General features: G+C 42.3%; 1 protein-coding gene across 2 annotated transcripts in view; it reads right to left on the bottom strand.

The window, feature by feature from the left end:
* Nucleotides 1-26313, bottom strand: part of MPP7 (MAGUK p55 scaffold protein 7) — a 372855-nt gene that overhangs the window by 203220 nt on the left and 143322 nt on the right. For both annotated transcript variants that reach the window (XM_083188909.1, XM_083188910.1), the window contains exon 4: nt 3187-3305. In XM_083188909.1, the coding sequence (XP_083045035.1) occupies nt 3187-3305 (119 nt within the window). The remainder of the gene's footprint in view (nt 1-3186; nt 3306-26313) is intronic.

Here is a 26313-nt window from a genome sequence, read left to right as displayed (position 1 = left end):
TCGGCACACTATTTTATTCTCCCACCACGCCCTAGTGGATGGTAGGGCATGAAATACCGCCTATCGGCACATGTCGGCTCAAAAAACAGTGAAAAACCCATGTCGACCTTATGACCAGTCGACCTTCCTCATGTCGACCTTTATGCAAATTCGACCTTAAGTCATGTCGACCTTGGCCCATGTCGACCTTAAGTCAGGTCGACCTTCCTGCCAGTCGACCTAGTGGGGTCGACCTAATGACTGTAGACCTAAGTTCATTCTAATAGATGACCGCTTCCCGTGTGGTGACTTTCTTTAAATTTGTGTCTTTTTCACACCTCAGACACAGTGAAACACAACTCAATCTGTACCAAAGACATAGGGATGTGACTTTAGTGACAAAGGGATTATTTTGGTTCACTCTTTCTGACAAATTCCTTCTTAGATGGACAAAACCATGTGCACTGCAGGTGGGGCAGATGTTACTTGTGCAGAGAGAATTAGATTTGGGTGGGGTTTTACTTCAAAGTGAGATCTATATTGCAGTGTAAAAATAAAGCAGTCAGTATTTACCCTGCACAGAAACAAAATAACTCACCCAAATCTAATTATCTCTGCACATTTTACATCTGCCCCCTGCAGTGCACATTGTTTTGTCCATCTAAGAAGGATTTTGTCAGACAGAGTGAACTAGAATAAGGTCATAAGTCACAGGTGAAGCACAAAAGAACGTGATGTGAAAAGATAGCCTTGGCTGCTGCATCGCACCCTTTTGTGTACACTCATTCATACACAGAAGTACAACCTTTGCATACGGAATTAAATGAATCAATGCAGTCCTGTGTAGCCTGGGACCTGGTGTGCTGAGAAGGGCTGTTTGGGGTGTATTAGTATACATCCGTATGACCTGCTACCCATCATATATAAAATCAATCACCTACTGTGATAGGAAAGCCAGTGTTGGAACCATGCACTGCACTGGAGCCCGCCACCATGATGGGTCCTGTAGCTGGTGGTGGGGTGGGGGCCGTGGTAGGTTTAGGCTGTGGGGAGGGAGTTGGGGACAAATCGTACCCAACTGTAATCAGTGTAAAACTGGAGCAGACGGATACATGTATAAAAAAAACCTGCAGTTTGTTCTCTGCACCTTGATTGCAGTGCTCCATGGTTTGCTCAGAAACTTGCACCAACTCTAAATCAGAGCCAATGTAGTGCTCAGCTGATGTCCTGAACATGTGCTAATGAGATCTAATATTGATGTAAGTTTTAATTTTGATGTCGGTACATTTGTTCTGGTGCCTCCTTAAAATGGTCCCAGAGTCCAAATCCCTGGTTCAACCTGACATCCAGTCATTGGCTGCTCCCAAGCCCAGCAAATCGCCACACTTTATTACCGGGACCTCTACCCTGATGGCACACATGTCTATACATCTTACTAATGTACACACAGCTCAAGCACAGTGTAAATCTAAGTAAAAGATGCATAAGGAACATTAATGAAAAGTGGCACACAGTGCCAAAGGCTTCCATGGCCTATAACAACCACTGGCATTATGTCACTAGTGTAGAAAACTCTCCTTCCTTAATGAAGCCATTGCCTCTTCATGTACTGATGTTATCTGGTAACCACAATATGGCTGACCTCATTATATCTCCTCTAGCCACGAACCAATGTTTTATCCAATCATGGTTCAGACCTCATAATAGTTCCACCATTGTTTGTGCAGGAAACGTACACAGAAAGCTATGTATTTCTTTGCCACTTTGTATAGGGTAACGCATTCCTGGTGCCTCTAGCCGGCTCTCACACAGCTCCCACTCTATGTAAGAGTAACAGGAATAATGATAAATAGCTTACCAACCTCCTATTAGAAAATATGTTTTTTTTTATGTTTCTTTACTACATTTATTTGAAAGCCCTATTTTTATGGAATAAAGCCATCACATGAAACAACTTACTAGAGTTTCAGTTGACTTTGTTAAAGGAAATTATGTTAAATTAATGTGGCTACTGAACCACTGCCATGCGGGACCTCAAAAAAATACATATATATATTCCTTATAATTTTTCTCTGTGAACATTTATTTATTTAAGCTTAACTCCAAGTTCTTAATGCTAACCATCCTACAATGTTCTGTGCTAACAGTCAGTGATATTCATCCAAACAAGGGCAAGCAAACATTTGTGTATGTTGAATAAGCATTTGGTGTGGTCGCAAGTTAACTCCTCATATTCCGATGCCATGGTTTGTGTAAGATCTACTGATGACAAATGAGCTTCTGGCTTAGCATACATGCACCATAATTAATCCCAGTCTGACCCCCTCAGTGACCTCCCTGGCTCTTGTAGGAGAGTCTTTAGTGGCTTAGAAGTTATTACATTAGAATATCCCAGGCAGAACCCAGAAAACTGAGCCTTGGAAGCAGCTTTAGAAAGACTATTTAGGTACAGTAGAATTAATACATCTAAAAGGGGAAAAAAACAAGTTCACGTGTCCCCTTTAAAGTGGATCTGTGGTTTTATTTCTTAAAAAAAAAAAAAAACAATATTGTTTTAGGCTTTTTATGTAATACAGTTTTCATGCATCTTTCACCTAGTAGAGGGATCACATTGCATAGTCCCTTTATGCTGAACAGAGTATGTAGTTCGAACTAATGTTTCTCTGCTGACCATGGAAATACTTAGCTCTTCCTGTTGCAGTTTTTGGTATCTAAATGAGTAGCATGGTGGTGTAGTGGTTGGCACTGCTATTGAACAGAGCTGGACCCTATCTGTGTGGAGCTTCTATGTTCTCCCGGTGTTTGTTTGAATTTCCTCCAGTTTAACTACCACAGTTGAAGAACATTACATTCCCTGTTTTTAAAAGTAGGACGGTGGGGCAATCAGAAGTTAAGATGTTAATTTTACAGAACAGCTCCTAAACTAAAAAAGACTTCCACAGTGAAATATTTCAGGATGCGGTCTGTCTGGAGATTGGGTGGAAGTGTCGATAGCCAACTCTATGATGAGGTTCTTCCAATACTTTTTTAAACACACCATTTGACATAAAAACTGCACTCTTTGCTGTTATAGTAGTCAGGACAAAACTCGTATTTGTCAAAACTGCATTACACCATCCGCGAGTTGTAAAAGTCCTGGGGCCATTCAGACATAATCCCTAATAAATGTTGCCTTTGAGTCACGAATGGTACATCAATATGGTTTACCTTCACCAGTGAATGGAGACTTTTTTCACCAAACATATCCCAGAGGAAGGTCAGGTCTTCCTGGCTGTCCACATGTGGCTGCAGCTGGGCCGGCAGCGTAGCCAAGAGCTCATATAGACCTATAAAATGAAAATAAAACAGAAAATGTAATTTCATTAATTTAGCCAACAGTTCTGTGCGGCGGCTCGTCTGAAGCCTGTCAATGAGAAGTTTCCACTGAAATATAAGCCAAGTATCAGGTGGGGATTCAAAACTCGATTATGAAACTCTAGAATAAAAACACATTAGCTGCCTATGTCAAACACTAATCAGACATTGAATTTATTTGTAACAATTTTTTATTTATTATTTTATTTAAATTGTATAAAGATAAAGCAAACCCCACGTTCTGGGGACTTAATTGCTTTTCCTTCCCATATGATGCTGAAATGAGTCACTGAAACCATTTCCAAAAAATAAATGGGGTGGTCTGACAAACCTGGGCTATAGTTTATTTGAAATATGACTTAAAAAAGAATATATATAAAGATTTACTACTCAGTAAAAAGGACTGTATTTACAGGCGTCCCATAAAAGTTGGTCTGAAATTTAAAATTTCTACAATGATTTTTATACTTCTGGTTCAGAATTGTTCATTCTTGTTCGAGAACTTAAGAGGAAACTTTTACACAGAGTACATGGGAAACGCAGCGGAAACTAAGCAGAGATATGAAAACACTGTAGAAATTTACTTTTTTTCATTTTGATTAATTCCACCCCGCCCACTTTTTTTTAATGAGGGTTTAACCAATGTGCTGCAAGTACGAGTTATTAGAGGTATACTTCAGCAAGCTTGCAACATACAGTAGCGCAGTGTTCTACAGTAGCACACAGCAATAGCTATCCATCATACACAAAAACTATCAAGCTGTATTCCAAGAATGTAGCCGCACTGACTGTGTGAGCCCTCTATGGGGAGCTAACCTGGCATGAGCCTGTATCAATTCATAGCACATGTTTCATTTTCCAGGGGGATTACTAGGGGTAAAAAGGACAAAATGCCTTTTTTCTTCTGTCTGCTGTCTACAAAAACATGAACACTCTCTAGGGACCCCCACTACACGGGTCTGCTATTATTTTTAGTCTGAATAACTGTTGCCGTTTATCAAAAGGACAGCTTTACAAGATGTTTAACCAAAAAGGCACCGTAACCTGATAAACTGTAAGATGGGCTTCCAAATTCTGCACGCTAATCTAAATATTGTATTAATGAGATGTAATGTCCAAACCTTCATGACCTTCAATGTGCCATTAAAAGTGTAATACTACTCTATAAAAACGCACTGTTCCTATTTGTTTTCTCACTGGTTGGCATGGTCTTCTCACTAATATATAAACACGCTCTCTCCGATTACACTTGTTGACGGAGGTCAAAATAGAGATCTATATCTCTGGCGGTTTCTCATAAACTTACAATGTGATACAGATGGTCCGTTGAAGTATAAAAAACAAAAAAAAAAACACTTTTCAACTCAAATAATTTAATATTTTTTTTTTTTCAAGTGGAAATAAATGTACACAGCGATTTGCCAAATAGCGCTGTGGTCTTCACGGTAACATGGGCACCCAAAGTACACATCCTGAAAACAGTGCACAGACCCAGCAATTAAAACACACTGAGGACTTTATGTACTAAGCTTTGGAGAGAGATAAAGTGGATGGAGATAAATTACCTGCCAATCAGCTTCTGTCATTTTTCAAACACAGCCTGTAAACATGGTAGTTAGGAGCTGATTGGCTGGGGCTTTTATCTCCATCCACCTTTTCACTCTCCGAGACTTGGTAATTAGACCCATATGTTGTCTAATGCAGTGGTTCTCAAACTCGGTCCTCAAGGACCCCCCAACAGTGCACGTTTTCCAGGTCTCCTGGCAGTTGCACAGGTGCACTCATTCACTGACACATTTTAAAAGTTCACAGGTGGAGCTAATTAGTTCACCTGTGATTCTGTGTGGAGACCTGGAAAATGTGCACTATTTGGGGTCCTTGAGGACCGAGGTTGAAAACCACTGGTCTAATGCACCAAGTCTATGACCAGGGAACAAGACATCAGACTTGTTGGAGGAATCCATTTTGACGTTTGAACCAAAACCGATCATCATCACAGAGGCATGAAACAATTTGTGCCTCATCCCTCTGAAGTGTCATTAATGCTCAGTCAGCTAGGAAAATCTGGACAATCCAAATATAGCATTAGAACAGATGCATGCAAGACATGGAGGCATTTATCTCAAACATGCAATCAGTCATGATGTTATTAAGATACTGTATACTTCTAAAGGCCACCATCCACTAGTTCCATATGGCTACTTTTCATGCGATTCCGACGCATTACTGTGACAGATCACATGAAACATGACACATCTCATGCCCTTTTCCTGGGATTGCAATGTGCGTTCCCGTGTGCCTCGCATCACAGGGGCTGCCATGAATATTTGTCACACCCTGTTTCCCTTGCTGAGATGGTATTCGATACATTATATGCAAAAGGACCTCATACAATGTATTGTATGCAATCCAGCCACCCGGGAGCTGTCGGGTGAGTTGGAAGGGTATCGCATGCGAGGTACCACATGTGATACCTCACCCTAGTGGATGGCGGCCTTTAGTGAGCTAGTAGGCTGATGAAGTTCCTTGAATCTCTACTATATAACTGGATCCCAGTGAACGCTATATTATCATTAAGAGCATTAGTGATGACAATAGCTACTTCTGATAAGATAAATCTACATCTTCATGATGCTATTCCTGTGTATGCCTGTCCATAGGCAAATCTAGAATTATGGTAATGGGTGGTCCCAGATCTACACATAACAGCAGGGGGACCTTTGCGCGGCGTAGCCACGCGGCAAAAATGGGGCGTGGCCTCATGGGAAGGAGGCGTGTCATCACAAAAAGGGGTGTGGTATTACACTTTAGACCATACACAGTAATGCCCATTACACATTTTAGCAAACTCTGTAATACGCATTACACATAAAGCCACACGCCGTAATGCCAATTACACATAAGGCCACACACCATAATGCCCATTACACATTGTGCCACACATCATGATGCCCATTACATACTATATAACAAACCGTAATGCCCATGACATATTTGCCACATAAGTGCTGCTTACCTACGTGCTCATTGCTAGGGGGTTCTTGCTTAATGGCACCATAGTACCCATTACACATGATGCCGCACACCATAGTACCCATTGCACCTGATGCCGCACACCATAGTACCCATTTCACATGATGCCGCACACATAATGTCCCTTACACATGATGCTGAACACATAATGCCCCTTACACATGATGCTGCACACATAATGCCCCTTACACATGATGCTGCACACCGTAATGCCCCTTACACATTAAGCCACACATTATGCGTAATGCCCCCACATACCGCCACTTGTAGCGCTCCTTAAGCAATGCCCCCAAAAGTGCCACTTACTGTAAATTTTTATATGAGCCTTCGCTGCTGCTGCAGGGAGAGATGGAGAACAGTGCAGCTGCTTCTATGGGGATAGGAGCAGGGCGCAGTGCAGAGCACGCTCCCACTCCCCTCCTGGTGTCCTCTCTAGCCGAGTGGACATTTGAAATATTGTGCTCGCTGCTGTTGTGCATGACGTCAGGGGAGTACGGCGGGTACCGGCACCACATGATTAAAGGGGGGGCGGGCTGAGGTGAAAGTGGGGAGAAGAAATGGAGCGGAAGCTGCAGGGGTGACAGTCATTGACAGCTGGGCAGAGAGCAGGGGGCTGCCCGGCTGTATTCAGAGCACTGCAGGTCACGGCTGTTTGAAATAATACCCCTTTCACAACAGAAAATGCAGGGATTTACCCGGGAATATGGTCCCAGGATCATGCAGGGACATTTTCTGGTGTGAGGGGGAGAGACAATCACTCCCCTCTCCCTACCCCCCTTTAACCAACCAGCTATATCTTCGGAACCAACTGACCCATTCACATGAGGCCAGTATCATATTGAAGAACTTTTGAGTTGGCTTCGAATGATTTTGGTCCCGTGAAACTGGGCAGTTTGATTCCATAGAAATCTGAAACTGGGCAGTTTGATTCCAGAGAAATCTGCCCGCAAAGAACATAAACAGTCATGAAATTACATTTAAGAAATGAAAAAAAGGTTTAACCTCAATATCCCTGGAACCAATTAACCCATATGGGTCCAGCCTGGTATCAGATTGAAGGTCCAGCGATTTGGGTTCGACTGAGATAAACCTCAAGCTTCAGTGATGCCGAAGGGGGAACTGGCAGCCATTGAACTGGGTGGGGGTCGGAATTAGCGGGTCCCATGTTTTCCTATAGGGAAAATGTTCCAGCTTTGCCTGGCCGTATATCTGGTTCCCAGGGGGCTAGAGACACGGGGCTGGGCTCGTTGGAAAGCCCCTTCCCTCAGCTACAAAATGGGCTAATGGGTAGTCCGGTGCACCCCCGGACCACCCCCTAGATTCGCCTATGTGCCTGTCCTAGTCTGTTGGCTTCTTTCCCATAAATAGCGAACCAGGTCACAAAATGGCTGCCGTGACATGTGTAGGCATTCAGTTTACTACCGTAATGTAAAGGATTCCAACCAATTTCTCTTTAACAGAAAACAGTAATGGGAGGCAATCAAACCAATAGCAATAATGAAACGAGTGTACTCTTATGTTTTTTTTTTTTGAAAACTGAAGTATTAAAATAAAAAAATGGCACAGAAAAAGAGTTATATACTGAAATAAAACATGGATAATTGAAGAATTGGATTGTCAGCCTTCTGTTTACAGTTATCATGTAAACCTGCATCTGTTGTAGAACAGATAAACATTTACTTCATCCAATTTGCCCCATGTTTATAAAGCTTATATTCTAGGAAGATTATGAACTGCTTGAAATGATCTGCGCTTTCCTGGCATCTGTTTAGAATCAGTCGGACATGGTAACCCGGATTCCAGATCTTCTCGTTGCAAATGACTTGAATTATTGTCTTCTACTATCCCTTTGGCTGGCCACATTAGATAATCATACTTGACCTGCCAATCATCTCTAATGTGATCAAGAACATCTGGAACATTGACAAATTTGTTATTTCTGCATTGAGGAGTTCTCTGGGAGGGAAATTATAATGGATGTCTGAGTAGGTCTATTTACCTGTAGACGCTATAGAATAGAAATCCGAGTGATTGATCCATAAAGTGCGGCGTGCGCAATTACACAGAAATACAAACCATATTTAAAGTCATATAGTTTAGACACATGAAACACCGGTGAGCCCAGACATGGTGGATGCAGAAGAAACTATTTGCAACACACTTTACTGAAGTCAGTGAGACTTGGTAATGCATTACTAGACAGACAACAAACACAAGAATTGTATTGGGTAATGAGTAAATCAAATTATTATTAAAGAATGCAATGCCAAAATGTCAAATTAAAAATTGACCATAGTAGAGGTCATGCCTTTTGTCATGGGTTTTGTTAAATTTATTTGTCTCTGTGTTAACAGTGATTTGTAGAAATAATTTCCTTCGGGATACGGTCATTAGGTCTACAAGCATTGGGTCCACAGTCATTAGGTCGACATGCATTAAGGTTGACGTGACTGTAGGTCGACACAATCATTATGTCGACAATCAAAAGGTCAACATGGGGTTTTTCACATTTTTTTGAGCCAACATGCCCTACCATCCACTAGGGCATGGTGGGAGAATAAAATAGCCAAGCTTAGCGAGGCACCATGCCCGAAGCATAGCGAGCACACACGGTGCTACGTTTCAGTGTCCATGTCAACTGTTTTGAGGCCAACAAAATTTTTTAAAAACCCCATGTCGACCTTTTGACTGTCGATCTAATGCTTGTGTCAACCTAATGACCCTGTAAAAGAAAATATAATACAAAAATAAGACCTACAAATATAATAATAAGTGATGCGATGCAGCGCAATTTATTCTAATTGATGGAAGTTGAACTGCTAATGGCCAATACCAATTTCTGTGAAAAATAAAGCACCTAATAGTAATTGAAGCGGTCACGTGACAGGAAGTGACCTCATAATTTAGTCAATCACTAGTGGTATAAAGATAAGTCCACTATCATTGTTCCTTCACCCCTTGATGAAGTCTTATGAACGAAACGCGTGTGGTTCCCAAACTGACCTACCTGCACAAAAAGATAAGCTATATACATTTATCCACTGTCTATTTTTTATCTATTTCTATATAGACCCAAAAAATGTTTTACCATTCATTTTTTATTGTCTATGCGTATGACACGGATGCATGAGACGCTCGCGAATCCGTGTCATATGGAGCTCCTCTCCATCTGGCGATTCCCTGAGCTGGCTGAGAGGCTCTACATCTGTATTTTATTACCTGTTCATATTCACACACACAATGCATATTATACATTGAATTCTTAAGGCCTGATAACTGTCACTTTCATACACATAATATAAAGGGCCAAATGTAATAAAGTCCAACTTCAGCTCATGCGGAATCCTGATTGAATTTGGACATATTTTAAAGGGGTCAATAATTTACATAGCAAAACCATGACATATAAATGATTGCCCCCTTAAAAAAAAAATCCAAGATCATCTGGCATCCTGCAAACTTGGACTTCACTAGATCTGTTACCATCTGTATTACCTGCTTGTGTGTTTCTATTGTTTATTATGTAAACATTTCAATAAACATTTATTGCAAAAAGAATAAAGGCCCATACACACTAGAAGATTTTAATTTCAAAAGACTTTGCCAAAATCTTTGATAGATATATCTTTCCCCAAAGTAGTGCGTACACACTGAACTATTTTCCCCAAAGAGTAAAAGATTTTCAGGAGGCGAAAGACTTTGCTGAAAATCTTTCTATATAAAAGGCTATTTACATAAAAGGTGGGGTATATATATATATATATATATTTATTGCTGGCGCAGGCCAGTTATGTATACGTTATCGCCGACACTGTCCACCAACGTTTTTTAAAATAGGCGGTAACGTATACATTGCTGGCCTGCACCATTTAAATAAATACATTGGTGGGCAGTGAGCATTTAAATAAATATACATTGGTGGCAATGGGCATATAAAAATATAAACATTGGTGGGCAGTGTTGGCAGTAAAGTATACATTGCTGGCTCAGGCGAGCAATGTATATGTTACTGCCACCATTGCCCACCATTGTTTATATTTTTATATGCCCACTGCCACCAATGTTTATATATTTATATGCCCACTGCCCACCAGTATTATATATTTATATGCCCACTGCCCACCAGTATTATATTTTTATATGCCCACTGCCCACCAATGTTTATATATGTATATGCCCACTGCCACCAATGTATATTAATTTAAATGCTCACTGCCCACCTACATTTATATGCCCACTGCCCACCAATATTATATATTTATCTGCCCACTGCCACCAATGTATATTTATTTGAATGCTCACTACCCACCAATGTATATATTTAAATGGTCATTATATATATTGCTGGCACAGGCCAGTAATGTATACGTTATCGCCGACACTGTCCACCAATGTTTATTAAAATAGGCGGTAACATATACATTGCTGGCCTGCGCCAGCAATAAATACATTTAAATATATACATTTGTGGGCAGTGAGCATTTAAATAAATATATATTGGTGGCAGTGGGCATATAAAAACAAACACATAGGTGGCAGTGGGCATATAAATATATAAACATTGGTGGCAGTGGGCAATGGCATATTGCCATATATAAACATTGGTGGCAGTGGGCAATGGCACATAAATATATAAACATTGGTGGCAGTGGGCAATGGCACATAAATAAATAAACATTGGTGGCAGTGCTACTTTTGTGCTGCGGGCAGGGGGATGGGCGGACGTACAGTACGGGCGGCTCTCTGCGCTTGCTGCTGCTTCTGCTTCTTCTCCTCCTCCCTGCTCCGTGCACTGTCAGACAAAACGAGCAGGGGGAGGGAGCGGGGAGGGAGCAGGGAAGGTCCGCAGCCAGGCTGTCCAGTCTGCTGCTGAACGGGGCGGGGAGAGGACAGTGAAGATGATCAACTTTCAGCGCAGCAGCAGTGGTGAGCATACACACTAAGCGATGATGGCTCAGATACCAGCCATCATCGCTAGACATGCTGGTCAAACCAGCCGACGTGGGACCTTTTCAGCGATGATGCGGGAGCGCGCATCATCGCTGATCTTCAGTCGGTGGCCCATACACACTGATCGATTTTCAGCTAAAAATCGTTAAGTGTGTATGGGCCTTAAAAGGCGGACAAGTCGTAAATAGCAGCAGAGTTCATGAAAAGTCTGATGTTTTCTACTCAGAAAAAAGTCAGATTCAGATATTTCCCCATGTTAAGTATACAACGTGGCCGTCTCGGACAAAACTGCTCTTAAGTTGTGACATAAATAGAGTTGTTGTTTTTTTTGGCTAAGTTGTATTCGGCAACGCTGTATCTCATTTACAAGTACACAATTACTGCACATTTGCATCAACAAAACCATTTTTAAAATGATTCCTAACCTGAAAAAAGTAAAAATATATTTTGATCTCTCAAAATATGTCAATTAGTGTACGTCATTTTTAAATATTTTGGTACTTGTGAGTTATCCGGGCGCCCGATTTTTTGATTGTATGCCTTAAGTTAAGGCATACAATCAGATGCGATGCGATGCGATATCGCATCGCATCGCATGCGACCATCGGATGCGATGACCCGATTTTTCCATAGGAATCAATGTTAAAATGATTCCTATGGAAAAAGGGGTCCTTTTCATACCCCTACTATCCAAGTGGGCATGGAGTTGGATATAAACCTGTGGCGAGCGTAGCGAGCCACCGAGCCCGAAGCGTGGCGAGCGAAGCGAGCCCCGCGAGGGGACGGTATTCCGTGTCCCCTCGCGGGGCTCGCTACGCTCGCCACGCTTCGGGCTCGGTGGCTCGCTACGCTCGCCACAGGTTTATATCCAACTCCATGCCCACTTGGATAGTAGGGGTATGAAAAGGACCCCTTTTTCCCACTGAATTCCATGTTAAAATGGACTCAGTCCATTTTAACATTGATTCCTATGGAAAAATCGGGTCATCGCATCGCATCGCATCCGATGGTCGCATGCGATGCGATGCGATGTCCCGATCCGACCCGATTTTGAAATCGGGCGCCCGGATAACTCACAAGTACCAATATTTTTCCTTAGAAAATGCATCTTATTCACAACGGGATGCAATAGGGCACCAGCAGCTTCTGCTGATTTAAATTGCGTGCTGTATTTCTATATTCTATGTGTAATAGCAGCTGTATCTGATTACCAAATTATATTTAGAGCATTAAAGACGCATGCAATTACAATCGATGAGTTCTGGAAAAAACATTGGACATTATAATGTCCGACATCTTGAGACTTTTTGCCAGACACTAAAATCGGCACCGCTTACAGGTTGAGTATCCCTTATCCGAAATGCTCGGGACCACGAGCATTCCGAATAAGGGATTTTTACGGTTTTTGGAATATTTTTTTTTTTACATACTTACCTGTCCTCTGGTGGGTCCCTGATGGTCCCTCGGCATCCATGGAGTCCTCCGGCATCCATGGCAGGCCTTCAGCTTCATCTCCGGCATCTCCACTGGTCCCAGGAGTGCATTGCGCGAGTTCCCAGGCGCGCCTGGGAACCCGCGCAATACACTCCTGGGACCGCGGGAGACGCCGGAGATGAAGCTGAAGGCCTGCCAGGGACTAGGTAAGTATAAAAGAAGGGGGGGGGGGGGGAGAAAAAAAATTCTAACTATTCCCCAAAAAAAAAAAAAAATACATTTTTTGGAATAATTCGGATAACGGATATCAGGATACGGGATACTCAACCTGTAAATCCTAGCCAAACTGAAAAAATAAATAAAAAATGGAGTGCAATTATGAAACTATGAAGGGAACCTAGACTACAAAAGAAGAAAGTATGGTCCATCCACACCACCAGTTGCCACACACAGCAGTTTTATGACAGTAACAATATATTAATCTGTCTACTAACCTCATTGATGCCTACCCTCCTGCATTCTCCTGAAAAAGCAGCAATCTCCCTCTCTCCCTCATTAGTCTACCAAACTCCCTCATTTCACCTAGCCCACATTACACTGTTACATTTTTGGGCAAAAAAGGAATGTGAGACAGATACATTTACAATTAATCAGCACCATTTCCCAGCACTTTACCAAGTATAGTAGCTCTTACTAACTGCTTTGGGGCTCATCTACATTTGGATATGTAATTTTAAAAGATTCCTCTCAGATGTAGCAGTACACACCCATGCATCTAGGTGCCACGTTCACAATCTCTTTTCACAATCTCTCCATATAAGGAACTAGACACGCCCTTTAGGTGGAGCATGACACGCCCCCTAAATGGAGCCCTTTGCAAAATTCTATTACCAACTATAATCTCCCTGAAACTAGTTTGCAAAAGTAGGCAAGTATGACTAACCTACACTTGTAGATCGCTCCATCTGAGTCTAGAACTAAATACATACAAACAGTATTTTAAAAAATAATAATAATGAGCAATACCAGCTCTAGTGTTCTAGTTAATGAAAAAGAAAAAAAATTCTCATCTACAATTACAGACATATTTAATTGAAGGGGAAATAAAATCTGTCAAACAACCTTTCCAACACATAATACATTAAATTTCCCCCAAAATGTTACCTTACATTCCAACACTTTATGTCATTGGAAAGGGTTCCTAAGATTTTTTTTTTTTCTCCTTCCTTTTTTACGATGTATATTTTTTGGCCCATTCTATACTAGGTCTGGCGAACTGTGAAACAGAAATATGCAGTTTCTTTTTATTTTTTTAAAGGGAAATGGTACAAAGAAATAACTCTCAAATGTAAGAACATCAGCAGTTTCAACAAAAATTAAGGTCATGAAACAAATATATATATATATTTCCCATCAAATAAAATCTGTGAAATTAACAAGATAGTGCCTAGACTTTGGATGGAGGCATACTGTATGTATGTATGACCACTGTACAGAGCTGAACTTGGCAAATGAGAAAAAATGAACCTTGCTACAACCAGAACAATTTATGGTCTAATTTGAATTTTTAATATAAGAAAAATATTGTCATCACTACTGAGTAACTAAAGTAACAGATCCCTAATTTAATAAAAATAATATGTGCTTTGGAAAATTATTTGCAATTCTCAGGTGTTACAAGCCACATGTGCAAATCTATTATGGAGGAAACATCGTAATTCTGCCACTCTCTTCTCTGGTATGATGTAACGGCTCCGAATGCATGCGCTACACTCAGGTAATGACAACTGAAATATAGATTGCTGTCTAAGCCCAAGCAAGTGAATAATTTCAGATCAGAATTCACTCAATTTTCCAGGGATTAGTTTTATAGTACCGTGCGGAGCTAATTGATTTAAATGTAATGCCATGAAGTATCCGCTGGGAATGCGTTAAAGCGATCAAACCCTGACATCATGTAAAAGGTAATAAAAGTAATGATCTGATCGCGGAATATAGAAATCTGAACACTGCAGATTGCACCTTTTTTTAAAACTGTCATTTCTACGATTCTTAGTGGGTCAGAAGAAACCTTGCGCAGGTGGACAGTAGGATAACATGTGTTGCTCTAAGGTCCCTTGGTTTTCAAGAAGACTCATATTTAACTTCATTTAGTGGTAGTAATGACGTGCAAAAAATATAAATAAATGTGTTCTTTCCGCTCATTTTGCGCTGTGGGTCAGCCTGTCAGACACGAAGGCCACTATGTAAGTGTGCTCGTAAAGCAACTCAAGAAAGCAATAACTCATCTGCAACATGTCTGGGTAATCTACAGTATATGCGGAGGCTTCAGACTGCTATGTGCAATCTGCTTAAACATAAGGTGCGATTTTGGGCTGTTTTCAAAGCGATCTGTCCAGATCGCCCAGTATGTATGCCTCATAGCGATGTGCGGTCCCATGCGTCGCCATCGCCCATTAGGATCTTTAGCACATGCAGTCAAGATCTAGACAGATCATCTGTATGTGCATAAAGAAGCACTGGTTAGCACGGAAAATTTTTTAGGAAATCAAAACTCATTATTTGTAAACAATGTTTGCCAAAACAAATATATTCATTTCAAAGTAGCTGTTTTTTTTTTTTTTGTACACTATTTTCTGGAAAAAATTATAAATTGGGTGCTATATTGAAATCAATGAGCTGAAGTTTAATACGTTGACTTTTTTGCTGATTTCAGCCTAACCCCAAACCTTAAAATAGTCAACATTCTGGTCTCAACGCGTTAAATTTGACAATTTAACCATGTGGACATTTGCGAATGTCGAGATTTTACATGTCAACTCAATATCCATATTAACATCACGCTGACATTCGGAACCTGTCCACTGTCTAACTGGTTCCCCTATCTATACATATAGGTTGATAAACTAACTAAAATGATGAAAAGCGTTCCTTGGTTATCTAGCAAGAAAAGTACCACTCATAGGAATTGTCAAAATAAATCACTTGTATGGCACCAGATGGCCAGTGATCCCACTCCCTGATGTGTAGCTTTCAGACATTGAACTGGACACAAGGTGGATAAGGTCAGGGCCGCCAACAGGGGGGTGCTAGGGGTACAACTGTCCCGGGCCCCGCCGCTCTGACAGACAGTAGGGTCCGGGCAGCAGTCCGCCAGCACCCCCATTCACTTTAGCCGTCCTCACCACTACGGCGGGCCGAAGGTCCTCCGCAGCCTGCCGCACAAAGACACAGACAGTCCCAAGGGCTGGATCCTCCTGCTACACAGCGCACAGGTGCAGCGCACGTGGTGTGACGTCATCCCGCAGCTTACAGTGCGGTCGCCCAGCATGCCGCAGACAGATCTTAGAGGACTTGGATGGACCACCGCCACAGGTAATCTTTTAATACACAGCGGACACCGGGCGGGGGTTATGTTAAGGGGGGAAGGGGGTGTGTGGATGTCGGGGGGGGGGCGTTATTTTGTCAGTCCCGGGCCCCACAATTTCTGACCGCGGTCCTGGATATGGTCAGATGGCCCTGCTGATGTAGGTTTGTCAGATATAAGAAAGATATAAGAAGATATAAGAAACTGAAAATAAAATGTGCACGTATACCCAGATCTGACAATGCAACAGCAGACCTTCAGGCTAAGTGTGCTGGATTTGCCACAGTAGATAGACACCAGTTAAATACATGGAGACATTACAAGCTCATTTTAAACCCAGGTAAACATTAAATGACTGGCAATTAGTGATGCTAATCCCGGGTAATTTTTTTTCCAAAATGCTCAATCCTGGGGGTGCAGCACCCCCATTCACCACGTCATACTGTGCAGAGGGGAGCAGTCTAATAACGGAATCGCAGGACTGGAAACACCAATCCCGGTAATCAAATACCCAGCAATTTTAGGGAAAAATCCCGAGATCCATATTCCGGGATTGGCCACCCTACATGCAAACGATACAAATTATTTCCCTATAATGCATACACACTATAAGCGACCAGCGGGAATGTGTTTCAGCATCACGATAGAGCATACACACTGCATGATTTACACGATTTGTCATTCCAAAGTCGTTAAAGTCGTCCACATTTTTTAAAAAAGTCATCTAATGTGTTGCCAGGTTAAGATTACACAATATCCGCACACATTTGTGAAGTCACACAGAAAAATCAAAGACCATATCAATCTCCACCTCTAGGTAGTTATGTAGACCTTCATGGTATGCGGTCATTAGGTTGACACTGTCTAGATCGACAGTCATTAGGCCGATCACTATTGGTCAACAGTCATTAGGTCGACACATGAAAAAATTGACATGGAAAAGGGTCGACAAGCAATGTCGCCATGGAAAAAAGGTCAACGTACGTATTTTATTATTTTTTACACAGCTAAAAAAAAAAGGGAACACTAACATAATAGATTTGAATGAATGAAATATTCTTATTAAATACTTTTGGCTTTACATAGTTGAATGTGCGGATAACAAAATCACACAAAATTTATCAATGGAAATCAAATTTATTAACCCATGGAGGTCGGGATTTGGAGTCACATTTAAAATTAAAGTGGAAAAACACACTACAGGCTGATCCAACATCGATGTAATGTCCTTAAAACAAGTCAAAATGAGGCTCAATAGTGTGTGTGGCCTCCACGTGCCTGTATGACCTCCCTGCAATGCCGGGGCATGCTCCTGATGAGGTGGCAGATGGTCTCCTGAGGGATCTCCTCCCAGACCTGGACTAAAGCATCCGCCAACTCCTGGACAGTCTGTGGTGCAATGTAGCGTTAGTGGATGGAGCGAGACATGATGTCCCAGATGTGCTCAATTGGATTCAGGTCTCGGGAAGGGGCGGGCCAGTCCATAGCATTAATGCCTTCGTCTTGCAAGAACTGCTGACACACTCCAGCTACATGAGGTCTAGCATTGTCTTGCATTAGGTGGAACCCAGGTCCAACCGCACCAGCATATGGTCTCACAAGGGGTCTGAGGATCTCATCTCAGTACCTAATAGCAGTCAGGCTACCTCTGGCGAGCACATGGAGGGCTGTGCGGCCTCCCAAAGAAATGCCACCTCACACCATTACTGACCCACTGCCAAACTGGTCATGTTGGAGGATGTTGCAGGCAGCAGAATGTTCTCCTTGGCATCTCCAGACTCTTGTCACGTATGTCACATGTGCTCAGTGTGAGCTTGCTTTCATCTGTGTAGAGCACAGGGCACCTGTGTCGAATTTTCTTATCTTGGTGTTCTCTGGCAAATGACAAACGCCATGCATGGTGTTGGGCAGTAAGCACAACCCCCACTTGTGGACATCGGGCCCTCATACCACCCTCATGGAGTTTGTTTCTGACCGTTTGAGTAGACACATGCACATTTGTGGCCTGCTGGAGGTCATTTTGCATATCTCTGGCTGTGCAAGGAGGAACAGGAGGAGCACTAAGGCAGAGGTAGCGGTTCTGCTGCTGGTTTGTTGCCCTTCTACAGCCTCCTCCACGTCTCCTGATGTACTGGCCTGTCTCCTGGTAGCGCCTCCATGCTCTGGACACTACGCTGACAGACACAGCAAACCTTCTTGCCACAACTCGTATTGATGTGCCATCCTGGATGAGCTGCACTACCTGAGCCACTTGTGTGGGTTGTAGACTCCGTCTCATGGTACCACTAGAGTGAAAGCACTGCCAGCTTTCAAAGTGACCAAAACATCAGCCAGAAAGCATAGGAGCTGAGAAGTGGTCTGTGGTCACCACCTGCAGAACAACTCCTTTATTGGGGGTGTCTTGCTAATTGCCTATTATTTCCACCTGTTGTCTGTTCCATTTGCACAACAGCATGCGAAATTGATTGTCATTCAGTGTTGCTACAGAAGTGTGATTGACTTGGAGTTACATTGTGTTGTTTAAGTGTTACCTTTATTTTTTTTGAGCAGTGTATTTAAACCGACTTGTTCATAATTTACCATCCAAGTGGGCATAGAGGGAGAATAAAAGACTGTGCCCGAAGCATGATGAGCACAGCAAGCCACTTATACGGTGTCCATGTCGACACAGAAAACCTGTCAAAAACTCATGCTCTTTTTACCATGTTGACCTTATTTATATGTCAACTTAATAGACTGTCGACTAATAGTGGTCGAATGACTGTCAACCTAATGGCCAATAACCAAACTCCAAATATCACAAAAAAACACTACAAACACAATTACAGAGCGAAGTGTAAAATAATGATTCTGCATTAATCTTAGCTTTGTGGCAGAGGGGAAGGGAGTGGTGTGTTTGCCTGCAAGGTGTTCACCTTCATACAGTTTCAGAAGGGAACGTTGTGCATCAGAGACCCGCTGAAGGTGCAGCAAGGACGGTGAAGGGGGTGGAGTTTGCCTTGTACTCACACAGATGTCATCTTCCATCGCAGTATGAAAAGTTGCAGAATAAGTGTGTCAAAAACGGGTAAAAAAAAGCCCTTAAACTAAAAAAAAAATCCTAAATTTAAATTTCAATTTTCCCAACTTTACCATTTGCAAAATTTGCAGCTTGCATTTAAATTACAAATATTGATATTAATTACATAACCACCTTAAATTAAAAATATTGGGTGGAATATAAAGGGGCAAGGCATGGTTTTACCTTGTGACTTATCAATACCAAAATATGTGATTTACGATAAACACAATATTAGTGTTTCTTAGAGAATTTTCCAGTGGATTAAATAGCAAATTCTAACAGACAATCAGAATGATTGCAGAGATGTATTGAAAGAAATACAGGACAAAGTGCTAACAGAAATCAATGCCTGCCTAAAATATGAAAACCAAATCATCAGGCATCCCCCAGTATGGATTACAGTAAGCAGCTACAAGAGCCTATAAACTGATTGTGAACCCAGCAACGCTATGAGCTGTAGGAAAGAATTCAGCCCAACTTATCAAGAGGAATGTTTTACATACTCCTCAAAGGACACAGAGTAAAAAAGCTGTTGGCAGGTACATGGAAACACACACAAAGTCATTGACTTATAATGGAGTGGACTGTCAAAGCTTTCATTTCTGAATGTAGTGCGTTTCAGTGTACTTTTTAATTTTAAAGGGACCTTTCCAGCAAAAAAACTATTTATCTTCCACCGAAAACATTAGCAACTAAATAACATTTTAGTTTGCCAAGTACATTTATAAAGTTCTTATTCAAAGGATTCCAGGTTATGTTGGCAGTGTTGGACTGGGGCAAACAGGGCAGACCAGGGGGAAAGCAGTGGTAGGAGCCGCTGCTTAAGGGGAGGGGTTAGTCACCAAAGAGTGTTGGCCAACTGTTAAGGTGCCCATACACTGGTGCGATTTGGCCACTTTTTAACCAATTCCAACGGATCGGGCTGAGAATTCAGGTGATAAGTGGCCAAATCACATGTGTTTGGCATCCCATCCGATCCGATGAGCAGTCCCATGTGCCTCGGGTCAGAGGTCGGATGTGCTGTGCATAAGATAGTTTCGATGGGCAGCCATCAGTGCACATCGTGGTTGCTTTTTAGGACTCCTCAGGAGTCCTTTTATATGCGATAAATGACATGTAAAAATTGGATGGAAGCATTCCCGGGGAGCTGCCTGGAAAGTTCAAAGGAAATCCGGTCCGACCTCAGACAAGCCTTTAGAGAGGACATAGCTTGCAGAAATGAGTACTTCAGTGCATGGTCTGGGCCACTTTAAACATATCTATAGTAAATACCAACAGTTCATGCAGTGTACCAGACTATGCACTTTAATAAATGCACCATAGTCCTAGGAATGTATGTATGTATATATATATATATATATATATATATATATATATATATATATATATATATATATATATATATATATATATATATATAAAAGAGTAATGCACTCTATATTTTATAGGTGGCCCATATGCACCCACCAGTGTCTAAAACTCAATAGAAAATGCATTCGATCTAATATTGGCCAAATACATGCCATTGCTAAAAAGAAAAAAAGAAAACAAAAAGGTTAAGCATTGGTTGGTTTTATTTTTTAACAACTACATCCTTAGTTTGCTATATACTGTATTTAAATTGAACTCCGGTTTTATGTACCCATGTTATGCCATGCTCCCAACTCTACCACAACTTCCAGTAAAGTAACAAATAATATTAATGCATGGATGCTGACATTAGAGGATGGAGTGGGGCCCACAAGAAGATGTACCCTGTGGGGCCCACAAGGAGATTTCTCTTGTACCCCGACTCGCTATATTGGTACAAGGGTCCAGATGTATCAAGCTTCAAAAAGTGATAAAATGGAGAGTGATACATAACCAGCCAATCAACTCTTATCTTCCATGTTACAGGCTGGGTTTGAAAAATGACAGATAGGAGCTGATTGGCTGGTTGTTTATCACTCTCCATTTTAACACTTGTTGAAGCTTGATGCATCTGTGCCAGAGTACCCAGAACAGTGAATGTGCATGCCGCTCCACTAGAACTAGCTCACCAGTACTGTATACACCACCAAAACAGACTTGGAATACCACTGATGTATGAGCAGTAATGTTTTCAACCAAAACATTTTACCAACCTAAGAATTATTAACTCCATGAAACCACTTAAGTCCTCTGAGAAGAATTCTAAGTTAAAAAAATGTAAAATTCGTTCCCCAGAAAACCATTCATTCGCTCGCACTGCACTTTCCAGATGCTCAACATTCTTGACATCAGAGTGGAAAAATTTACTGTTAGTCTAGAGAAATCCAATATCGCCATTCTTGTCATATCCCTCATAGCTTCATTATAAGAAAAGGTCTGTGGAAGCTATAAAGTGCTGTTAAATGATTAAAAAATATGGTCCTTGTGTTACATCATTTTTACATACTTGAAAGCAAGAACTCCATCCGTACACATAAAGAAAATGTCTACCTTATAAAACACAACTATGTGTATTTTCATTAAATATTTGTCTGTATTTGTGTAAGGTATCCCAAAATTCAGCTCATGCAAAAAATCCTTTTACTGCAACTTGGGGGTATTAAACACTAAAGAACATAGATCTGGAGCCCAGAACAACACTGTAAAGTTTAATGGTATTTATAAAAAGGACACAGCAATGCTTACATTTTCCACTTTGTCAAAAGTCAGTGTTCTTAATTCTATTTTTTGAATTTCAGTCAGTAGGACTAGACGACCCCATAAAGGTGAAGGTTTCCGGAGCATTCCATCTAAATGCTTGGTGCTGAGGAGGCTCACCTTGTTATTCATACTCATACGTTATTCATACTTATAAAGCATAGCAATGGTTGGACCATGAATATAACATTTGAAATAAATACGTTTTTTTACTTGAATAAAATGCATGCAAGGATTCAGGTCCCAAAAACATTGCTAAAACAAAGTTTTTTAAATCTTTTTTTTTTTTTTATTCAAACTCATAATTTCAAGCTTCAGGTTGTACAATCAAGGTGCAATAAATCACCTCAACAATTCCTTGTGTAAACATCAGATTGCCTGGCTATATCAGATCACTCAGTTATGCTTAAGGTGCCCACACACGCACCGATCCCGGCGATGCTATGCGATGGGGTGCGCGCTCCCACGGCACCTCATCGCACAGTACAAAAAGTATGTGCAGCACATACTTTTTGTACTAGCTTTTTATAGCATAGCATTGCATTGCATGCACATCGCATGCACAAGGCAAACGATGCGATGCTATGTGTGCTAGTTAAGCCCACAACGCACGCCGGGATCGATGAGTGTGTGGGCACCTTTAGTTCTGGGGCAAGGGGGCTACTAACTGGAAATAATACTGTTAACACAACTGAGATATAACTGCGCTACACAAGTCACTGGGTCTGATTCAGAGGTGAGCAATGTTTTTGTAGTTTTTCAATTCTTTGTGCAGATCAGGAATAGCGATGATGAATACATTATGGCTGTAGTCATCAGTGGTGCACTTCCACTCCAACCCAAATGGCTGCAGGCTGTTCGTGGAAATAAGGGCGCTGGCCCAGTTTTCTGCCTGTGCCGAAGCCAGTGGCTGCATCCTTGGATGCAGCTTCATTGTCTCCAGCTGTGTGAATTATGTACATATCCTGTGTAAAGTGAAGGTTACTCAAATGATCTATGTTCACTTAGATCAGGGGTGGCCAAACCTGTCCTCAAGATCTACCAACGGTGCATGTTTCCAGGCAACCTGTGGATCTATAGTAGGAATGAATGCAGCATGTTTTAAAATGTGAGTTAGTAATGACTACAGCTGTGCACCAGCTAGGTAACCTGGAAAACGTGGACCGTTGGTAGACCTCGAGGACCGGTTTGGCCACCCCTGACTTAGATGATTAGATGCAGCCCTCAGATCCGAGATGCCCGCAGTGGGTGTCTTAATGCTAGATCAACTCTACAAAACTAGCATATTGTCGCAGAAAGACAACGCGGTTTTGTGATTAGCGTCGGTCTTTGAATCCAGCCCACAGACTTAAAATAATGTAGAACAGGGTTCAACAGTTTGCAAGGCATTTTACAACAAGCACTTACTGTATGTGGGAGGCAAGGATGGATTTCCCACTAGGCCTATGAGGTATGGGCGGCACCTGCTGGGGGCATCGAGCATGTAGGTAACTGGCACTTGTGGCATAGCATGTAATAGGCATTACGGCATGTGGTAATATATGTAATGGGCATTATAGTGCGTGGCATAATGTGTAATGTGCATTACGGTGTTTGGTAAAGTGTAATTGGCATTACATGTGGCATAATGTGTAATGGGCATTACGGTGTGTGGCATACCGTTTAAAGGGTATTATGGTATAATATGTAATGGGTGTGTGATGTGTGATAGGCATTGCATTCCTGGGTCGGGGGGTTGGGTAAGCCTGACATATATATATAAAATTTAAATCTTATGCTTTGTGATATACACACATATATATAATAGGTGAGGGGGGCGCAAAAAATGTGGTGGGAGGGTTGCAGAAAAGAAGCCTTGAAGAGAGATATTCCATGTTCCTGCCAGCAAAGTGTTGACAAAACACCATCTAGAAACTGCTGTAGCGATGTGACAGAACAAATCAGCTGTGGAGTGTTTCTTAAGGCCCCCATACACTAGGGCGACTTGTCCTTAGGACAAGTCGCCCCCGACTTCCCCCTGAGCTTCCCCAGCTGCTCCCCGGGGGAGCTTGATTAGATTGGGACTTGATGTGCCATTTTTTACATGTGATAAATCGTCTCGATTTATCACATGTAAAAAACCCGGGGAGCAGGGGGGGGGGGGAGGGGGCTACAGAGCAGGGCTGCTGGTGGGAGCAGGGGACGCTGCGGGGGACACAGGCGGCATAGAGCCGGGCAGAGGGAGTCGGGAGCTGTCAGTGCTAGAAAAAAAAGCCTATACAATGAATGGGCAGCCTGTAATTGGCTGAGCGCTCTCTCAGCCAATTGCTGACTGGCTGAGAGAGCGCTCAGCCAATCACAGGCCGCCCATTCATTGTATGGGCTTTTTTTTTTATTCAGTACTGACAGCTCCCGGCTCCCCCTGCCCGGCTCTATGCCGCCTGTGTCCCCCTCAGCGTCCCCAGCCCCCCCTGCTCCCTCCACCGCCGCGCCGCCCCACTAGGTCCCAAGTCGGATGGTCAGACGTGCAGCAGGTCCGACCACCCGACGCAGATCCGATGCGCACGGGACCGCGCATCGGATCTGAGGGGACATCAAAACTAGCCGATTTTGGTCCGATTTCGGCCAGATCCGACTGATCTGGCCGAAATCTGACCAAAATCGGCTAGTGTATGGGGGCCTTTAGTCTGAACGCAAATGGTGGCACAAATAATACTCAGCATTTCAACCAAATATCACCACCATCATGAAGCGTGATGCTGGTGGCATAATGTTCTAGTATCGGGGACTACCAACCTTGACAGGAACATGAAAATGAATGGTTCATATTTCAAATCAATTCTGTACAAAATCCTGCTATCCACTGCCAAAAGCACAATGTTTTTATTTTAACAGAGAAAATAATACAGAGATGATAATAGAAGGACAGGGGTCTTAATATTGAGAAAGTAGATGCCCAGGAGCAGCCTAGCCAAAGTAAAGACTTTATTGCAATCAAAAATAATTTGTAAGATTTACAACTAACCTGACCCTGCTTCAGCAATCTTTCAGGTTAGAATGGGTAAAAAGTGTCCCATCTTTGTAGAAAAAGTTAATGGGGTGACTTGTAATTCTTGCTCCTCCAAAGAGATTTATGAAAACTTCTGGAGAAATGATACTGCAACCTGTAGGGCAGATTCAATGGTTATCCCCAGCAGCTACCACTAGGGGGCTCAAAACCGAGCAATTCAGATGTTGCTTTGTTTAGAGGCCCGTTAGTCATGGTGGGGACATTTCTTCTTGCAGTCACCTGAGGTGCAAAAATAAATGTGGGCAAAATTCTTTGTTTGGGTGCGATAACAACTTTAGACAGATTTAAATGCTTTGATTGGCTAAACCAGTCTTAAGGATGGACACTTAGGGCTATTTCACATGCTCCGGCTCCTGCCGGGTGGCGAAACCCCGCACGGCCAAAAGCCGTGCCGTGCAGAGTAGTTAATAATGGACACGATTGTGTCCATTCATACTGGACGGCCCCGGAATCTGCACAGGGAAGAAACCCCAGGTGCGAGTACAACTAATGGCTGCATAGAAGAGTCCGTGTGGGAGACTGTTGCAGTCGAAACATGCTGTGGCCTATGTGACCAGCCTAAGTGGTTTTGGGACGGCTAGTCATACTTCTTTGTGCTAGGCAGTCATTCAGAGCCATGAGGCATGTGTGTTACCCTGTAGGAAAAAGGAGAGATTACCTAACTCTGTGGAATGCACTACATGTCGCTGGGAAGAAGCCAGGCCAGCGAGTCTTGAGTGTGAGTAGGCCAGGGGGTGCCTTAATGTACCTGATGGACACAGGAGTGGGACTTTGAGCGAGATGTACTAAGCCTTGAAAAGTGATAAAATGGAGAGAGTGATAAACCACCAGCCAATCAGCTCCTACCTGTCATTTTTCAAACCCAGCCTATGACCTGGCAGTTACGAGCAGATTGGCTGACTGTTTATCACTCTCTCTTCTATAGGTGCCCATACACGGTTATCGCACCGGTTATGGGCTGGATCGCATCGCACTGCATGCGTTTTGCGTGCAGTGATATCAGAAGGCAGTACAAAAAGTATGTGCAGCACATACTTTTGGTACTGTGCGATCCAATGCCCGCGGGAGCGAGCATCGCATTGCACGGTCCTATTGCACCGTGTATGGGCACCTTATCATTTTTCAAGCTTAGTACATCTGACCGTTTGTGAGAGACTTTATGAGGGGTGAAGCAAGCGAGTTAGAGGACTGAGTTGTTATTTACATGAAAAGCTGTGTTTGGAACCTGATTAAGCACCTAGATCCTGCACCAATACACCACTTTATTGAGCAAATTACCCCATATCCTCTCACGGTTTAGAATTTTTACTAAAGAGAATACACTTGGAAGATATAAGGAGGTAGGTTATGCTAGCATGATGGTGTAATAAAATGAGAAACAAATGTCATGCTTGGAAAGCCAACTCTATTCATCTCAGA

Source organism: Crinia signifera, chromosome 5 (genome assembly GCF_055691185.1).
Source record: "Crinia signifera chromosome 5, ASM5569118v1, whole genome shotgun sequence".
Taxonomy (NCBI): Eukaryota; Metazoa; Chordata; class Amphibia; order Anura; family Myobatrachidae; genus Crinia; species Crinia signifera.
This window is presented reverse-complemented; position numbering and strand designations above follow the sequence as displayed.